Source organism: Vipera ursinii, assembly GCF_947247035.1.
Source record: "Vipera ursinii genome assembly, chromosome: 2".
NCBI classification, from domain to species: domain Eukaryota; kingdom Metazoa; phylum Chordata; class Lepidosauria; order Squamata; family Viperidae; genus Vipera; species Vipera ursinii.
Window position 1 is genome coordinate 217,927,515 of NC_139513.1, and position 19,740 is coordinate 217,947,254.

The following is a 19,740-nucleotide window of genomic DNA, read 5'->3' on the forward strand; positions in this document are numbered from 1 at the left end:
CTTTAGTTGCAATCAGGATTTGGTTGTAAAGTTTTCAATATATTGCTGTTGTTCCTTAAGGTCCTCTGTCTTAGTGTTGATTTCTTCTGCTTTTGTTGTTTTCTGAGTTGTAAGTTCTTTAGTTGGAATCTGGGTTTCAGTTTGTAGTTTCAAGCTAGTGCCTTTACCTTTCAGTCTGGAATTAATTATCTCAGTAGCTTCAAGGATTTTTTCAAGTATAAGCTTATAATCGAAGTTTGTGGCTGGTCCCCCTCATTTCTGGAATAATTATAGATAGTCCTTTAGTGGAAGCTAATTTTTTAACAAAAGTCAGTAAATGTTCACCTCCACAGTTCTTAGAAGCCAATTTCACCTCCCAGCTGTTTCAGCTTTTTATCTTTAGATAATACTAAGGAGAGATCTAAGTTGTAAACAGGTCTCTTTGCCAGGGATATTCACTTGCTGTACCAAGCTTGACCACAAGGTGTCCCCAGTAGTATTTAAAATCCTTTTCAGAAAAGCTAGGCTTTTATCCAATATAGGTTCTTTTTTGTCTTTTTTTTGTCAAGTAAATAAAATAGCAAGTGCCCGTGAAAGTAGGAACTTTTTGGATTGCCAAATGTGAGAAGGATGTAAGTCCAATTAGTTAATTGTATTTTTCAGGGTTTTATTACCCCTATGTAATCAAACACTGCCATTTTATAAAGAGGGTGAGAAAGATAACATTCCCTTCCTTCTCTCCTCACAGGGGGAGGCAGTTTCAAAAAGCTTTTTACAGGAAAAAAAATTGGGATAGAGAGAAGACAGATCTCACCCAGTTCCTCCGCGGTGCTTTCAAGTGCTTAACTGTACATTTGGCCTCGGCTGGAAACGGCATTAACGATGGGCCATGTGAGTGGCCAATCTTTTCTCCATTGGTCCGAAGAGCTGCTCCGGATTAAACAGAAGGGCTACTGCCCTTCCGTGATCAATTGGAAGGTCCTCTTCCCCACTCGTCGCCCCTCTCATCCCCTGGCGAGAGAAAACCGGACGGCGGGAGGAGCAATTGCCCCGCACATCCACCAGCGCCACAATCCAGAACTGGAAGCCAAAACACTTTTAATAACCTTATTTTGTTTTAACATTTAGAGACGTCAATGGATTCTCGTCTTCAAAGGATACATGCAGAAATAAAGAATTCACTCCAGATTGACCATCTTGTATGTATGTTGTATTAACTCCAAATATTTTGTAATGAGTTTTAAAAAAACAAATTTTGCAAATTTTATCACAAAGCTATTTAGTTAGTATATAATTTGTTTCACCTTTTTCATATGATGATTTCTGTTCCATTTTAGAGCAGCTTGCTTATTTAGTTATGCAATCTATTACTACTACAGTTCTCACAGACTTGAGGCACTTTACAAATATTAAAATAACAGCAAAATAGAATTATATTTTAAAACTTCAGTGAATAATAAATCATTTAACTGTTTCTCCTGTAAAATTAGATTAAACCCAGACACGCATTTAATTATGTTTTACCTAATTGATATGAAGCAATAGTGAGTTTTTCCCCCCCTAAGAAATGAAGCCTTCGGATCTTGTTATAATAGGATGTGAACAGATGCATTGAGGCTTTGGATGAACTTGCATCACTTCAAGTAACAATGCAACAAGCTCAGAAGCATGCAGAAATGATTTCCACACTCAAAAAAGTAAGATCAATAGCTAATTAAAAACAATAACCTTTTATGAATTTTGATTAAAATCTTTTCATGCATTAAAATAAAGAATTTAGTACAATTATTAGTCCACTGATTTATCCATTACGAACAGCTACATGTTGTACTCTCATTTATAAATGCATTCTTTCCCCCCCCCCCAAATATCGTTTTAGATACGAAAGTTTAAAGTTAGCCAGATTATAATGGAAAAATCCACTATGCTCTATAACAAATTCAAGACTATGTTTCTTGTTGGGGAAGGTGATTCCGTTCTTTCACAAGTACTAAATAAGTCACTAGCTGAGCAAAAACAGCATGAAGAAGCAAACAAAACCAAAGAACAGTGGAAGAAAGGATCAAACAAGAAATCTGAAAAAGACAAAGAACAAACAGGTCTGTGCAATTCACTAAAAATGTATATATGTTCATTGGTTGAGGTTATTGCTGCCAAAGGAGGGTCAACCAGTTATTAAGTCCAAAGGTTCACATACTTTTTCCACCCTCACTGTGAATGTTTCCATCTTATGTTCAATTAAAACATGACAACAGCTAATGTTTGTGTAGTATTATTTTAAGCAGACTGTGTTTTTCTATTGTTGTGACTTACATGACCTTTAGAGCGCATTTTATGGCCAATTCATGCAAAACTCCACGTAATCCCAAAGGGTTCACATACTTTTTCTTGCAACTGTATGTGAATTTGAGAGCTCTTAATTAAATATAAAACTACATTTGTATTGAAGAAGATAAACACTCTTACCTCATTAAATTTTGGGGAAGACATAAAGCATTTGAATGTTAAAAAACATTTAATAGTGAAATGTACACACATGTACACATAAATGTAGGATATTGTGGTTTTTAGGCTTTGCAAATCAGATTTTGAAATCAGCGAACTATTCTTGTACACCCAGTTCACAAAGCCATAGCTACACAAAGGGTCAGGACTGATTACTCAGAACTTTCCCTCATTCTACCCACAGAATTATAGAATGTAAAACTGGAAGATTCTCGGGAATAATCTAACACAGAGGTGGGGAATAATGGTCCCTTTATGACTTGTGGATTTCAACTTGCAGAATTCCTGAGCCAGCATGGCTGGCTCTGAAATTCTAGCAGTTAAAGTCCGCAGGTCATAAAAAGGACCGTTGTCTCCCCTCCACCATGTAACACAATGACATAAAAATACACGCAGCCCTAAACTTATAATCATAATTGGATTGGAAATTTGGTGACTAAATGATGCAGTCATTAAGCAAATCATGATGTGACTTGCCTTTATGCCCATTTTTACTGTAGTCATTAAGCAAATCATAGTCATTAAACAAATATGGTTTCCCAAATTGACTTTTTCTTGCTGGAACCCATCAGGAAGGTCACAAATCACAATCACGTAGAGAAGGTACTGCAACCATTGTAAAATGCGAGCTGGTTGCAAGTGCCAAAATTGTGATCACATAACCACAAGGTCATGCAACAGTTGTAACTTTGAGGCTATGGTAACATACTTTTGTTAAATGAAGATAATAATTCAAGAACTACCTGTTGAGGAATAGCAAGCATCTTAGAGTATATTGCTATAAATAATACAATAAATAACAAGTTGGGACATAATTAAATTGGGTCCAACTTTGTGCTCAATATCATTCAGCTCAAACTAGAAAAATTGTATAGGGCAGGGGATTTATTCTGATTTTTCCTGCAAGTCAGCACAACATCCCAAGCTTTACTACAAAGTTAAATGTATTACCCTCCATTTTGCACTGCAGGTTTTAGGTATTACTTATAAAATGTATCTGAAATTGAAGAAAAATTTGTGTTCCCCCCCCTCCTTCACAGTGGGACAATGATAAATCAAGGTGCAAAATAATCCTATTTGCATAGATGTTGTATAACAAGCTGTTATTTTTTTGTATAATTTAACATGCTGATAAAGCTTTCTTTAAAAAACATTAAAGGCACAAAGGTAATGAATGGTGCTTCTGAAAGTCAAGATACAAACCAGTCACAACAAAATGGAGATACCGCAGATGAAAAAAAGGAGAAGCTAGATTCTGGAAATAAGAAAAAGTAAGTAGTAGATTTTCTATTCTAAAAACATAATGAAAATATGTGCTGCTTCAGCACATATTTAACTTCAGGCAGTTATAAAGTATGCACAATCAACTCATGAACAAGAAAGTGTTTTTAGAAAATGGATGAGTTAGAAAGCTGCTGATTGTGATAGTGCTTTGGTTTGGGAAAATAGGACCAACTAGGCAATACTCTAGTGAAATGTACATTTTGAATCTCGATTCTACCCTTCTTCCACTTTATCTTTGAAAATTAATATGTTTCGCACAAGGCAAGGGAAGACAAAATCCAGAAGTCATAATTTTATTTGTCCCACTATAATCTTAATATTTTCTTCTGTTTTATATAACTTCTTGCTTATTTCTTAACAGCAGAAATGTAACATTATTTGTACAGTTTTATTTGTATCTATTTTATAGATCAGACATACTTTTATAAACAAAACCAAGTTATATATAGCACATTTTAGAAACATACAAGACTTTCTTGTCTGCAAAGTTATTCAAAGTGAAGTTTTCCATAATTGGTTCTGTGTTTCTTCTATAGGTTGTCCAGTGATGGAAGAGAACAAGAAAAGACGAAGAGTCCAACCTCTGAAAATGAATAAATGCAGCATAATTTTTTTGTAAAGTACATATTAAAGAGGACTTAAGGGTTGGCAGCTTGAGGATGCTGAAACTTTTAAATAATTTTATAAGCATATTTTAATGTGTACAATTTGTGAGGGTTATGGAGTCTACCTTTAACATTTGTTTTAAAGTATTTAAACAACCTGGTAGCATTTGGCCCAGTATTAACAATCAATACAGTTCAGATGAAAAGACCATATTATTTTAGAGATTGAAAAGTGTTTATATGTTTCAGGATTAGTTCTATAGTAACTTTACTGACTACTGTATGTTTATCTTTCGATTAATGATAAGAAAAGTAACTTTTCTTTTAAATTGCCAAAATGCTTCATTTGTATAAATCTACTTTATCTCTGTTTTTTCTGTGTATAGTTTTCAGAGTTGTTGTTTGCCAAGTGTCAGATTACTGTGTTTTGTAAGAAGCTGAGCAAATTTTGTAGCATTGGGAGATGTTATATATAAGTATTTTCATTTGGTTTATTAAAAAAAGCTAGTTTTGTTCATTGGAGGTAATTGTGCCAATTTAATATGTTTGATTTCCTGCTTTCTGTATTCTTGATACCATACTAAAGATGCTCATGTATCAAAGTTGGCATTGATGAATATTGGTCACAACATATTGTCTTGAAACCATTTTTTAATTAAAGTTATGCAGAAGAAAACCCTATACATTTTAACTGCCAATATCTCAGTTGATTGCAGCCTTAGTGACTGACTATTGCTATAGCAAATATATATGCCCTAACCCTAGTTTAGAATATTGTTCCTAAAACGTCTACTAAAAAATTGGGTCTCGCTGTAGTGTTTAAGGCAGGTAAAACTGTACAATCTAAAGAGTTCTTCATCAATGAGTCAACGAAATTAGGCAACCATGTCTCACAATCTAGTCCATTTTGATCCTTGTTGCTCTTTACCAGATTACAATGTTCTAGCAAAAGACCAAATTACAGTGACTAAGATTTTTCGGACCATAAGACGCACTTTTTTCCCAAAAAAGTGGGGGGGGAAACGAGGGTGCGTCTTATGGTCCGAAGGTGATCCGTATGGCCAGCCCCAACCTCCGCAAGTGGAAAGCAAGGGAGATTGCCAGGAGCACGAATTGGCACGTGCTGAGAAACGCCGATCTCACGTTCCTGCACTCTCCCTCGCTCGGTTTCAGCTTCCCTTGCTACAAGAGAAAACAGGCTGAAAATGAGTGAGGGAGATTGCCAGGAATGCGAATCGGCTGATCTCACGCTGCTGCAATCTGCCTCGTTTCAGCCTGCTTTCTCTTGTAGCAAGGGAAGCTGAAACCGAGCGAGGGAGTTTGCAGAAGCGCAAGATCAGCCGATTCGCATTTCTGGCAATCTCCCTCACTCCGTTTCAGCTTGCTTTCTGCAAGAGAAAGCCAGGCTGCAGGGCCGCCTCCGCGGGTACTGCTCTAATGCACAGAGGGAAGGACAAAGAGGGAAGGAAGGAAGGAAGGAAGGAAGGAAGGAAGGAAGGAAGGAAGGAAGGAAGGAAGGAAGGAAGGGACAATGGGAGAGGGAGGGAGAGAAAGAGAGGGAGAGAGAGAGAGGGAGAGAAAGAGAAGGAGAAAGAATTTTTTTTCTTGTTTTCCTGCTCTAAAAACTGGGTGCGTCTTATGGTCCGAAAAAGACGGTATATATTTTCCTTCATGGCAAATATGGAGATTTCAATCCCAATGTCTCTGAAGGCAGATGTTTAAATACTCTTGGCGTTCATTTTCACAAAGTAAAAAAACACTGAAGTTTTGTATTGTAATTTAAAGTTAAAGGTATTTAACAAATTAAGTCTACCTAGTTGATGGCTAAAATGTGTTTGACCTCTATTCTTGTTTGTGAGGGATGCACATGTAATCAAAGAAAGGATAACAGATAGACTGCGCACTGCAGAAGACACAGATGTGCATATATACCTCTATGCCAGAAAAACACAGCCTGCCCACTGAAAGTGAAAAAGTGAGTACGATCATTTTATAGTTATAATCCAATATTTTACTTTTACTTTAATTGAAATTATTGTGATATAGGTTGACCTGGAAAACTAAAGCTCTGAGTTTCATTGTCACATGAACAAATCCGTATTTTTTGAGCCAAAAATTGCATTCTGTTTCAAACTTCTTTGCAGTTATTCTAATGCTGTTACAAGGACAGCAGGTGGCACTATTACTTTTTAAAATAATTTTAATATATATCACAAAGCACTTTTTGATGCTACAGTATTTCACAACTTTCAATGTGGAAATGGGAATATGGTTAGTCTTAACATAATCACATTCAGGCTGTAAATGCTGAAACCCTCCTGGTTATAGTGGAAAACTTTGAAGACACTTTTAAGAATCCATGTACTTATTGGTGACTGGAAATCCCTTATGGACTACTGCAAAAAAAAGGAAAATATTGAACTTGTAATTTATGGATTTGATGATTAGACAGGATAGATTATAGAACAAGAGTCATGGTATAACTACTTACAACTTCAATGCTTTGAAGAAGATTGGAAGTCAGTCCTTTATCTTATTTTCCTTTTTTTCCTTTTTTTCTAATTTCTAAGGGAATTTTTTTTGCAGGTTTAGCTTTTTCTTTTAACTCTCCCTTTCTCTTTCTTATTTTTGTTCTATTTTAGTTGGTATTAATTCTTACTGTTTTAACAATTAATAAAAATGTGTGTGTGTAAATCAGATTAATGAAATAGAGAAGATTTTGCTATACAGGTTTCTCATGCATGCTTTTATCTTTCTATCTTTGACAAATTATAGTCCAATAATCACTGATTTTGCTCCTTTATGGACAAAAATATAGAAAATATAATAAAATATGAATAAATATAATAAAATAAATAAAAATAAATAAAATAAAATAAAAGCAGTGGGGATAAAGCTGGTGTTTTAATTAGTTTTGCATTAGAACGTTGAAACTATCTCAGTATTAACCCGGAGCTATAATGGTAGATGTGGGGAAATGTTATTAAACTTTATTATTCCATTGTCCATTTTAACCAAAGCCAGTAAGAGAAAAATTAGGAATCCATTATTCACAAAGTTCTTAAATTTATATAACATACCAAGCCGATACTTCCCACATACTGGACCACAAATTTCCTAGACTGATCTAGTATCTTGTGATGCTGATCTAGTATCTTGTGTAAACAATAAGGTTAATTCAAAATAAAAGAATAACTACATTTTTCACACACAGGCCCATTTCACTTCAGTTCTTTATCGTTCATGCTCTTAAACTAGCCTTTCCACCTTGATTGGGAAAGAAAATAGTAAGTGTTCCCAGGTAATCCATAGAGTGGGGAAAAAAATACATTGCAGAAGTAGTCTCAAATTGTCAGAACTAATGCATGACGAATAATTCAGTGGTCTGAAATGCACATTATGGAAGCCTTTTCTTAAACTGACCTGCAAATTGAAAAGTGAGTTAAAAATGAGTTGTCAAATTCTGCTACTAAAAATAAGTTTGTTGGAACAAAACGCCATACAGTGTTGCGAAAACAGCCATTTCCCTCTGAGCATTTACATGGCAGTTTTCGCTAACCAGAACATCATGTTCTTACTGGGAAATAGTTCTTCAGAATCATACCCAGGTGAGGCAGTCTAAAAAAAAACCCTAAAAGAGTCAAAAACCAGTTTTGCTTCTTTCTTGTTGCTGTTCATGAAGTTTTTCTTGGTGTTTGTTTTTGTTCACTTCCTTTGATTTACCCTCTTTTTCCTTCCTGCTCCTCGCTCAGTAGAGATCATCTTCCTAGGAAAGGCTACCTCGTTTCCCTCTCCCTGGGACATCCTGGGCTTCCTGGCCCAGGTTCCCTGGCCAAGCCTCCTCTGCAGTCTACAGCCAACGTCCACCGTAGGGCACAAGCTGGTGGAAAATTCTAAAGGGCAGCATTGCCTGGCACCAGAGACTTCAACCTGCCAACTGAACCTTCCAGTTTTCCAGGCCATAATGCCCCCTGGGAAGTTGGACAATAGCTAGCTACCAGGGACTTTCTGTGGACCAGCCTGCAGGTCTAACAGCCCGTTCAACCAGCTGCTTTTGCTGGACATATTCCCAGCACCTGCAAAGTAGCACTGCAGGCCACAGACAACAAACTTGGGAGGGCTGCAGGTTTCATTTCCCTGCATTACTAGATAAAATGAAATGCTGTTGAAATAGGATGTAAAATGTATAATACAGCGGTTCCCAACCTTTTCTATGCCCCGCACCCCTAGAACGCTTCTGATATATTCTTGCACCTCTTACAAAAGTTTGAAATAACGGCAACGAATTATGCATATGCACTATATAATTTTGAAAACTCAAGTTTTCCCACCCCTGGCTGTGAACTCCTGGTATAGTAGGTGACAATATGCAGAGCATGGCTTCTAGAATTCTTTGCAACCCTTTCATAATAGCCTTATTCAGTCATATGACCAGGAAGGATGAGGTCAAGGGAAAGACTAAAAATGAAAAGTCACATTCTCTGTGGTTTTCAGACTGCCTCAACCATCTATAGGGGAATCACAGTAGGTTTCTTTTTCCTCCATGACCCCAGCCCAATTTGGCCCATTTTTCAACTTAATTGTTCTTTTGCCTACAGTTCTCCTACCGCAAAGTTGGTCCTATTCTATTAAGTATTTAGGGGTGGAAAGGCAGCAAAGGCTGTAAAGAGCTCCTCCAAAAGTAAAAGTTTTATTTTATTTTACTTTATTTTTTTTAACTTTTTAACCTCTTTTAATATTGTATGTTTAATCTACCCATTTTTAACTTTTTAAACCCATTTTTAACCCATTTTAACCTTTTAAACCGTAGTTTTAAACTTATTTTTAAACCTGTTTTAACAAACTTGAATGGGGAAAAGAAGGAAGAGACAGCACTCTGCAGCAGAAAGTATATCCAAGCCTTTGAAGCAGCAGAAAATGGAAGATTATATTGCAAACAGACAGTCTGCTCCAGTAAGTAACTCATTCGCAGGCACCTTATCAGATAAATTTAATTTATGTGACTCATTGGAATGGGACTTACAAACCGAACTGGAGAGCAAACAGCGTGTGGAGCTGTCCTCCTCCCTCTCGGAGAATGGCTCCCCTCCTTGGAACCCGGCAACAGCCTTTTTTGCACAGGAGGGAGATGTAACAAATTTAAAGGGGGAAAATGTGACAGACTTCCTCTCTAGACAGTTTGCTTACAGCTCAAACTCTAAACTTAATATATGATCTTTTGTCAATTGTCATAAATAAGGTCGACTGCCTGAAAGAATCTTTTGCAAAGTTTGTTAGGAGCCACCAAAATACTGTAGAAGGACTTGGGAGGATAACTATGGACAGACATGGGATGGCTAACTCAGAAAATGAAACTAGAGAAGGACCTTGTTTTCCTCCCAAAAATTTGAACACCCACAGAGAAAACAATCAGGCAAAGGCCTAAGAGATGACCAATATAACTACAATATGCAAACTAACCAGGTTACTTTGCAAATTTATGACAAGAGAGTAAATAGAGGGCGTTGGAGCAATAGAGAAGCTATTAGTCTGTCCCTGAGCCAGCTGCTCCACTGTGAATTCACTCTGATAGATCTACTACATGTAGAGTGGCTGCCAGCAAGAAGACAATGTATGAGAATTCTCCTATCATTCAAGCAGCCCAAAATTCCCTCCATGCTCTTCAGAATGAAGCCCTTTCTGAGCTCCTTCTGAATATTTCCAATAAGGGTCTTTTGCTCAGAAAAAGTGTGCCCACTCCTGAAACAGCGTCACCAAGAGGGAACTGTCATTTTAAATCTAGGCTGCAACAGCCCTCACACTGCTAAGCCTGAGGCTGCTGCAACTGAACTGACCCTGAGAAAGCAAAGAAGCAATATACGAACTGTGTTACCCACAGCTGCAGGAACTGCTGAGGATGTGCCAGAGGAAATGTTGATTGACCTATTCAGTGCATTGCCAGAACCTGAGTAAGTTAACATCATTCAAAGATTGGATGACCTAAAAGAGGCACTGACAACAACTGAAACAAGATAGTTCCGCCCCAGGCGCTTAATGGAACCTGAGAGGTTTCAGGCAGTGCTGGGGTCCCCACCTGCCTCCTTTGCTCACAGCTCGGCGGATGCCTTAGTGGAAGCCTGGGAAAAGGCAGCCACGGAGGCACTTGACCGAGTTGTACCCTTGCGGTCCCTGACCCGGTGCAGATCCCAGTGGGCTCCATGGTTTTCTGCGGAGCTCCGGGAGATGAAGCGTCGGAGACGGGGCCTAGAGAGCTGTTGGAGGTCCAGCCGGTCTGAATCCGACCGATCGCGACTAAGATCCTTTACTAAGTCTTATCTTGCGGCGATGAGGATGGCGAGGTCTAATTACTTCGCTACCCTCATCATGTCTGCAGATAACCGCCCGGCCGCCCTGTTTAGGGTGACCCGCTCCCTCCTTAATCAGGAGGTGAGAGGAACCCTTGCAGGGACGTGCCGAGGAGTTTAGTCAACATCTGTCGGACAAAATCGCTCGGATTCGGACCGGTTTGGACTCCGACTGGGCAGAGTCTGACAATCAGGACATGGGTGGTCTTGTCGATGTTATCTGGGAGGAGTTCGATCCTGTGACTCCGGAGGAAGTGGACGGAAGCTGAGCTCCACCACGTGTTTATTGGACCCGTGCCCTTCCTGGCTGGTTTATGCGGCTCGGGAAGGGACACGAGGCTGGCTCCAGGTGGTGATATCTGCATCTTTGAGTGAGGGTAGTTTCCCCGCCGTCTTGAAGGAGGCGGTGGTGAGACCTCTCCTCAAGAAGCCTGCCTTGGACTCAGCTGTATTAAACAACTTTCATCTGGTCTCCAACCTTCGCTTTCTTGCGAAGGTTGTTGAGAGCGTGGTGGCGCATCAGCTCCCTTTGGTCCTGGAGGAAGCTGACTATCTAGACCCGTACCAATCGGGTTTCAGGCCCGGACACAGCACGGAGACGGCATTGGTCGCTCTGGTGAATGATCTCTGGAGGGCCCAGGACAGGGGATGCTCCTTTGTCCTAGTCCTATTAGATCTCTCAGCGGCTTTTGATACCATCGACCATGGTATCCTGCTGCGGCGTCTCAGGGGATTGGGAGTGGGAGGCACAGTTCTTCAGTGGTTCTCCTCCTACCTCCTGGGACGTTCGCAGTCGGTGTTGGCAGGGGGACAGAGGTCGACCTCGAGGCCTCTCGTTTGCGGAGTTCCTCAGGGGTCGGTCCTCTCGCCTCTCCTGTTCAACATCTACATGAAGCCTCTGGATGAGATCATTTGTGGTTTTGGAGTTTTATTTCGATCCCAAACCACCCCAGTGATGCCCTCGACGTGATGTCCCGTTGCCTGGAGGCGGTCCGGGTCTGGATGGGAAGGAACAGGCTTCGGCTCAACCCTGACACGACTGAGTGGCTGTGCGTGCCGGCATCTCGGGAAACTCAGAGTATTCCATCTCTTACTATGGGGGGTGAGTTATTACCCCCCCGTAGATAGGGCCCGCAACTTGGGAGTCCTCCTAGACTCACAGCTTTCTTTAGAAGACCATATAGTAACTGTGACTAGGGGGGCCTTCGCCCAGGTTCGCCTGGTGCGCCAGTTGCGGCCCTATCTAGACCGGGATGCCTTGTGTACAGTCACTCATGCGCTCGTGACCTCTCGGTTAGACTACTGCAACGCTCTCTACATGGGGCTGCCCTTGAGGACCACTCGGAGGCTCCAACTGGTGCAGAATGCAGCCGCGAGAGTCGTGTTGGGGGTCTCCCGATACTCCCATGTTACACCTCTGCTCCGTGAGCTGCATTGGCTTCCAGTTGCCTTCCGGGTGAGATTCAAGGTGCTGGTAATGACCTTTAAAGCCCTACATGGCATGGGTCCGGAGTACCTTAGGGAGCACCTGCAGCCGGCATCAACTTCCCTCTGCCCAGTGCGCTCCCACAGAGAGGGCCTCCTCAGGGTGCCACCGGTCAGAGAGTGCCGACTGGTGACCCCCAGGGGGAGGGCGTTCTCTGTGGGTGCGCCTGATCTGTGGAACCGTTTACCGGTTGAGCTCCAGATAGCTCCCGACCTTCGCTCCTTCCGACGTGATCTAAAGACCTATTTGTTTGAACAAGCCGGCCTGGTCTGATGGTTTTGGGTTTTATTACTGTTTTTATGTAATTTATTTGTTGTATTGGGCATTATGGTTTAATCTCTTCTTAATTTTTGTATTTTGTTATTTTAGTATTTATTGCCCTGTTCACCGCCCTGAGTCCTTTGGGAGAAGGGCGGTATACAAATTAAATAAATAAATAAATCTACAGCAAAGCCTCTATTTAATTTGGCTCCACTAAACACACAACCTTGTGACAAGATATTTAATCAACAATCTGCCTTTACCTCAACAGTAAAAAAAAGGTGCTGTCACACAGGCTGAGAGTGGGATAACTGCACTGACCCAGCCTCTGAGAAACAACTGAAAGACAAAGGGCTTCATCACACAGTGCCCCCTATGCTGACAAACACTAAGGATATAATCCAGCTTCCATCCTCATTTGATTTAGAAGTTCCCACAACATCTTTCCACATTGGTTTGTGCTTAAAATTGTAAGCCGCCCTGAGTCTTCAGAGAAGGGCGGGATATAAATGGGATTAAAATAAATAAAATAAGATGAACCCTCAGCTATGCCCCTCCAAAAATGGACATAAATCTGCATTTATAGACTTAAGCCAGAGTACCTGCCCATTGGAAAAAAAATCATTCTTGGAGCAAGAGCAGAGGCACACTGGCAACCGAGATATAGAGGAGCAACAAGAAGTTCTGCAACCCATGAGGAGAAATATCGAACCTCACAACAACTGTGTTTATATGGGAAGCTTACATGATATCGACCCAGCTCCAATGTCAAGTTGACATCTGGCATTTTTACCATCTGGCCAATCAACCAAGCCAGACCACCTTGCCTCTGAGAATCCCATACAGTTGATGACCTGGAACATAGCTGGCTGGAAAGGGATGGTTGATAGTGGACTAATGAGCTTTCTCTCTAGATTTGATGTAACAGCCTTTCAAGAAACCTGGCTAACCAAAGTGGACGAAACAGTACAACTGCCAGGCTTTCAGGGATGGGCCTCCCCAGCCCTAAAAACAAAGAACAAAGGGAGACCCTCTGGTGGGCTATGCATTCTTATAAAGCAAGAGTTGCAATGGCAGGGAGAGAAATTATATAACGAAGATAAGTGTCCGTACTTTCTAGCTGTCAAATTTGAATATGACCAGTTTGAGTTAATATTGGTAAATGTGTACATTCCTCCAAGCACATCCCAGCACTATAATTCTGAATATTGGATGGGCTTGGAAGTTATCCTAGAAGATATATCTATACTGTACCCTCAGTCCATAGTGGTATTATTAGGAGAGCTGAACGCTAAACTGGGTCCCTCTCTGTATGAGCTTGCCCAGAAGAAGGGAATCTCAGGGGAGTTCTTTGATAACCATCCTCAGTGGCTCTCGAGAGACTGTAAAGGTAATGCCGCTGGCCTGCTCCTAGTCTCCTTAATTTTTAAGGGTAATCTCCAAATTTTGGGAGGTAAGGACAAGAATTATACATACCCTTATAGATACCACTCAGCCAATTCAAGTAGTGTACTGGATCTCTTTTGTGTGTCTAGAGATAAGGCTTACCTCAGAGGTCACAGTACACCTTAGCGACAATAGCGACCATCAGCCTGTAAGTGTGACATTGCGAGGCCGCTCAGATTTAAGACCATATAACATGGCTGACAAATGGCTCACCAAAAAGGTAGAGGTGACCCAAAATAAAAGGTTAATTTGGGCCAAAGTTGATACTAAGGCAATATTAGAATGCCTTAAAACAGAGAATTCTACTAAGTGGGCTAGAACGATACAGTCATCTGCTACTGACTGGATGTCAGCCTTCAATGCATTCTCCAATCTTTGTAACATACTGAAGAAACACCTAACAGCTAAACCTACTACAAAAAGAGCCCAAGTGAGTAGACCTCACTGGTTTGATCCTGATTGCCAGCAACTGAAAAAGAAATTGAAGGCAGCCATGAGGCTTGCTCAGAGGAATCCTACTGCCCATATACAAACTAAGATGCTGCACACAAGAAGGGAATATAAAAAAACTATAACATTAAAGAAAAAACGTTTTGCCATTTCAATCTGGTCAGAACTTGAGTTGGCTGCCAGAAGTCATAACTCAGTATTATTTTGGCACTCTGTAGCAGGTATCCTGAAGGAACGGAGATTTGCATTTGACATACCAATCTCTGCTGTGGACTGGGAGAATTATTATCAGTGCTTGTTTGCCCCCATCGAACTGGTAAAGAAATTATTTTTAAACAGTGATTTGGTAAATCCTAGAACTCTCCCCCCTTGGCCACCAGTCTCAGAAAAGGAGATACAATCCATCATTAAAAGCTTAAAGAGCAATAAAGCCCCAGGCGAGGATTTTTTACCAGCAGAATTATTTAAGAAATTTCCCAACTGGTGGGGCCCTGTATTAGCAGGTCTTTTTACACACATAAATAACACCTGCCATATACCAGATGGGTGGAAGATGGCAATAGTTGTCCCCATATATAAAAAAGGGAATAAAAAGGATCCTAGTAATTATAGGCTCATCAGCCTGATTGACATTGTAGCAAAAATATATGCTAGGTACCTTTTGAACAGAATTGAAATCTGGGTAGAGGAAAACAACATCCTCGCAGAAGAACAAGCAGGTTTTAGACAAAAGAGATCTACTATTGATAACTGCTTTGTCTTGAACCATCTAATTGCCAAATATGCCTATAAGAGGAGACCCCTGTTTGCTGCTTTCATAGACCTTACAGCAGCATTTGATATGGTAAATAGAGACGTACTATGGAGTAAATTGACATCTCTTAAAATAGAACCCAGACTCCTGGCTTTGATTAAAACCCTTTACACAAGTACCTGTTTGAGGGTGCGGTATGGGGTTAATGGGGCCCTGACTAACAGGATTCACACAAATAAAGGGATAAGGCAAGGGTGTATCCTGGCCCCATTTATACATCAATGACTTGCCAGGGTTAATGAAAGATACCATGGTACACATGCCGATGATCCTAAATACTTACTGTAACAGCTTGCTTTATGCTGATGATATGATTTTATTATCATACTCACAAGTAGGATTACGTAGGCTATTAAGAAGATTCAGCTCTTATTGCCAGGATAACTCCCTAATCATTAGCAAATCTAAATCGAAAATAATGGTGTTTGGAAGAAACCATCAGAGACATAAGTGGCAATTAGATGGTGAACCAATTGAGCAGGTTAATACCTTTGTATATTTGGGAGTAACTTTTTCCAAGACTGGATCTTGGGCCTGCCATCATCAACGGAGTACATTTAGAGCAAAAGCCCGTTTGAATTTATTGCTCAAACTAAAGAACCATAGTTACCCAGGGTCCCTAGCTCCATTACTCAAGGTTTATAAGGCTACGGTTACCACAATACTCTTGTATTGAGCAGAAATTTGGGGTCTTTACTCAACCACAGTCCTAGAACAAACACAGTCCCAGCATTTGAGATTTATTTTGGGTGTAGATCCAAGAACATCTGCTGCAGCAGTTAGAGCTGAATTGGGAATTCATACAATTCAGGCATTATCTAAAATTAGAGCTTATAACTACTGGTGCAAAGTTAATGAAATGGAGACTGATAGACTCCCCAAATTATGCATACTAGAGCAAATAAAACTACAATCACAAATTGGATCACCAAACTAACAAATTTTGTAAGAAGCTGTGGCCTTCCTGTCTCTTGCATAACAGGAGAACAATCTAAAAAAAGAGTTGCCCAAAGAATTAAGAAAATAGAAGCACAAACTGATATAGCTATCCTTAGTAAGGTGGGTAACTTGAAATGGCTGAGTAAATACAAATGTACTTTTCAAGTGAACAGTTATTTGAAGTTACAACTCCCAAAACATCTTAGGGAGATATTTACGAGAGTGAGATTCGAACAGCTTGACACAATGGTCAGATATGGGAGATTTCATTTTATACCGTACAATGAGCGTCTCTGCATTTGTGGAGCGGCAGAGGTAGAGGACCTGGCTCACATCCTATTTGTTGTCTGTATAAGAGGGTGAGAGACAGGTATCTTGGTCTATATACCAAACGAATGACCCATTGGGATCCCCACATCAAAATAACTTACCTTATGTCCGGTCAGAACTTGAAAATAACATTTAACGTAGCACAGTACTTAAACAAAATGATCCGGTTAAGATCTGCATATGTGGGACTGATTGGGGTAGATTGCAAGGGCGACTCCGAAATATAATGTTATCATATTTTATCTATATCTTAAATTATTGTACGTTATTACAATTTCATTTTAGATTGTATTTTATTACTAGTTCATCTTAAATTGTATTTTATTTTAATTCCATTTTAAATTGTATTTTATCAAATTCCATTTTGGATTGCTTTTATCAAGTTTTGGTGATGGTTTCTTGCTGGAACTTTGCACTTTGATATGGCCCAAGGGCTAATCAATAAAGTTGTTGTTATTAAGTATTTAGGGTTTTACCCAAGATGACCGAAAACAATCCAAAATATCTTTATATAATTTCTTCCAATGTTCCCATTGAGCTGCACAGAATAAAAGCAACATACTTTCAGCAGCCTTTTCATTTTGAACAAGCTGCTGAAAGTAAAAGCATAGTCAAATTCAGGCAAGCAAGAGGTTCATAAGAATTCTTAAGAATGGGAAAGAGCCAAATCCAATTCTCTATGCAGGAATCTATTTTGTATTTAGTTCATTATTTACCCGTTTATTTAATTAAAATATCCATGAAAAATGGCTGTTTGGCCTGTGCTTGATCAGATCAACTGAAGGGGGAGCCTATCACCTCTCTGACCAATTGATTCTGAAATCAGTATCCAGTCAATGCAACCTAATCCCACCAGTTCTGGACCCAGAGAGGTTTTCCAGAAGGAAATCATTGTCAGCGTTACTCATAGCTGCCATAAAAATTAGTAGTTGTTGTACTCTTGAGGTTTTTTTTAATGGCCCTTTTTTGGAATAGGTCATTTCATCACTGATGAAGTTACGGAACAATTGCCTTGTGCCGGGCAATTAGTAAATGAAATAGCCATTATGAATGAAGGCGAATAGACGTGTCCCAGGATAATGTTTCAGGATCTAATCTGGGTCAGTCACTGGGACCAGAGCTTTGTCTTCCAAGCTTTCAGACTCATGCTGGAGCCCATCTTCAGTTTAGGAGGAATAGCCATTCTAAACCAGGCTGGTTTGATGAAGCAAGCGAACAGCATTACCCCCCTATTGGAAAGCATTCAAAACAACTGTTCATAGTGATTTGTTTTAAACCAGGATTGTCTGGCTGCTGTCATGGAAGAATTTGCTGACTCTATGTCATTACCCAAGGGATGCTCAAGTAATTCCTACATACATTTTTCAGGGAGGCATCTTCCTTGTCCCCTAATGTTACTGCTAATAAGACTAAACACTGTACTGTCTCATGTTTCCTTTCCTCTCTGGTACCTGCCTCTCCTCTTTCAAGTATTCCATGTCCTCTTAGAGCAGACATGTCAAACTCGCGATGTCACGTGATGTTGCTCGACGTATCGGAGCTTTTTCCCCACTGCCGGCAATGGGGTGGGTGGGGTTTCGTTATGACGCATCCAGCCCGTGGGTCAGCAATTTGACCCCTGTCTTACAGAATCTGCCTCAGTTGAAGAGCTGTGTATTAGTTACCAGAAAGCAAGATAATTTTTCTCTTACAATGTATTCCAGTTTGTGTGTGTGTGTGTATTGACTGTTGTTACCAAGAAATATAGTTTCACTCGAGTATGAGAAGTTTAGAGTAACATGATCATGGAAACTATTATCTGTAAAATCTACAAACCCACTAGGATTGTAAATATATAGCTCCATTAGTAATATAAAAAATAGGCATAGAGTAGAAAAAAATATGAGCACATTCAAAAGCAATACTTGAGTAGCGGGTTTTTTTTTTAACTTTTCCCTTTGGATATATAAAGGTAATGAGTTCAGAAGCATCAGGCTTTGCACAGAAACAGTCCTAAATATACTGTAACATCCATCAAATTCTCTTACAATTTTGGAAATTAAAATATATTGACTAGAAAAATTGGTAGGTTTCAGATGGCAATTACATAATTCAGACTTAACAAGAATTTTGCAATGAACAGCTGAGAAGACACCTTTTTAGTGTCTACCATTCAGCCCAACCTACATGAAAGGTAAAACATAAGGATGCTACTCAAGTATTACTTCCTGGCTAGATGTCAGGAAACAAATGTAATCCTTCACCAAATAAGATCTGGAGTAGCTGGGTATTAGTGGGAAAGCTGCTTAATAGCTGACTTTTCTATCAAAAGCATAGGTTGCAATAATAAAAGTCCCTCGGGAGATGGGCGGTTTATAAAAACTAATAAATAAATAAATAAATAAATAAATAAAAGTGCTAATTGTTAAGTTTTGCAACTTTTCATTGCCCCCACCGCCTCCCGACAGAGCTTGCAGTATGCTGAATGAAAGTACAATGCAAGAAACACATGTCAACAATGGTTTGAAGACACAAATAAGGCAGTGTAGCAGGTGTGTCCATGGGGATCAGAAGAAGGTAAGAGGGGCATCCGGGCAGGAACACCTGCAGTGGGTCATCTGGGTCAGGGGTGCCAGGGTGAAGCGTCAGGACCAAGCAGCTGTGTGGCCAATTGTTCCGTTCTGGTCCACAGGATAGGGTCAAAAGAAGCAAGATGATGTGATTGAAACTGCCTGTTTTTTTTGTTTGTTTTAAATGTGTGCTGTATATTATCATCACCTGCAGTACAGAAAATCTGAAATCACACAAGCCCCCATAGGAGGAAAAAACGAAAGCAGTTGTCATTTGAAAGAAGCCCATTTCTGGAATTGTTTCCAATCTGCCATTCAAAAGCTTTTCTCCAAATAGCAGAACTTAAAAGTAGTTTCTTAAAATACAAAATATTCAGATATCCTCAAGTAGGCAACATTTCTTTTTTCCACGTCACATAATATAGCCCCAAAACCTGTGAAGGCTGAGAAAAGGCTGGTCTGACTCATACTCATTTCCATGGGAAAATGAGTTCTGATTCAACATTTGCTGGGAAATTACACTCTGTACCCAGGGATTACCCAGGCAGAGTTTTCATGGTGTAGAAAACTGTTTTGTCGCTTCTTGCAAACCAAGGAAATAATAGATTTGGGTAGAAAAGACTGGAGGGAGGCAGCTTCTAGACATTCTAGAATCAAGGTGGCAGAGTTTGGTTTGTTTGTTTTTTTAAAAAAGTCCCATTTTCCTAACTAATTTCCTAACAGATTTGGACAATTTAGAAACATACTA

At 39.9% G+C, this 19,740-nt stretch overlaps 1 protein-coding gene across 4 annotated transcripts in view; it reads left to right on the top strand.

Moving 5' to 3' along the window:
• The window catches only part of PSIP1 (PC4 and SRSF1 interacting protein 1), a 39,745-nt gene extending 34,689 nt beyond the window's left edge, over positions 1-5,056 (top strand). For all 4 annotated transcript variants that reach the window (XM_083355088.1, XM_083355089.1, XM_083355090.1 and 1 more), the window contains 5 exons: positions 1,108-1,178; positions 1,575-1,676; positions 1,859-2,078; positions 3,644-3,755; positions 4,305-5,056. In XM_083355088.1, the coding sequence (XP_083211214.1) occupies positions 1,108-1,178; positions 1,575-1,676; positions 1,859-2,078; positions 3,644-3,755; positions 4,305-4,365 (566 nt within the window). In that variant the 3' untranslated portion in view covers positions 4,366-5,056. The remainder of the gene's footprint in view (positions 1-1,107; positions 1,179-1,574; positions 1,677-1,858; positions 2,079-3,643; positions 3,756-4,304) is intronic.
• The last annotated feature ends 14,684 nt before the right edge of the window (positions 5,057-19,740 follow it).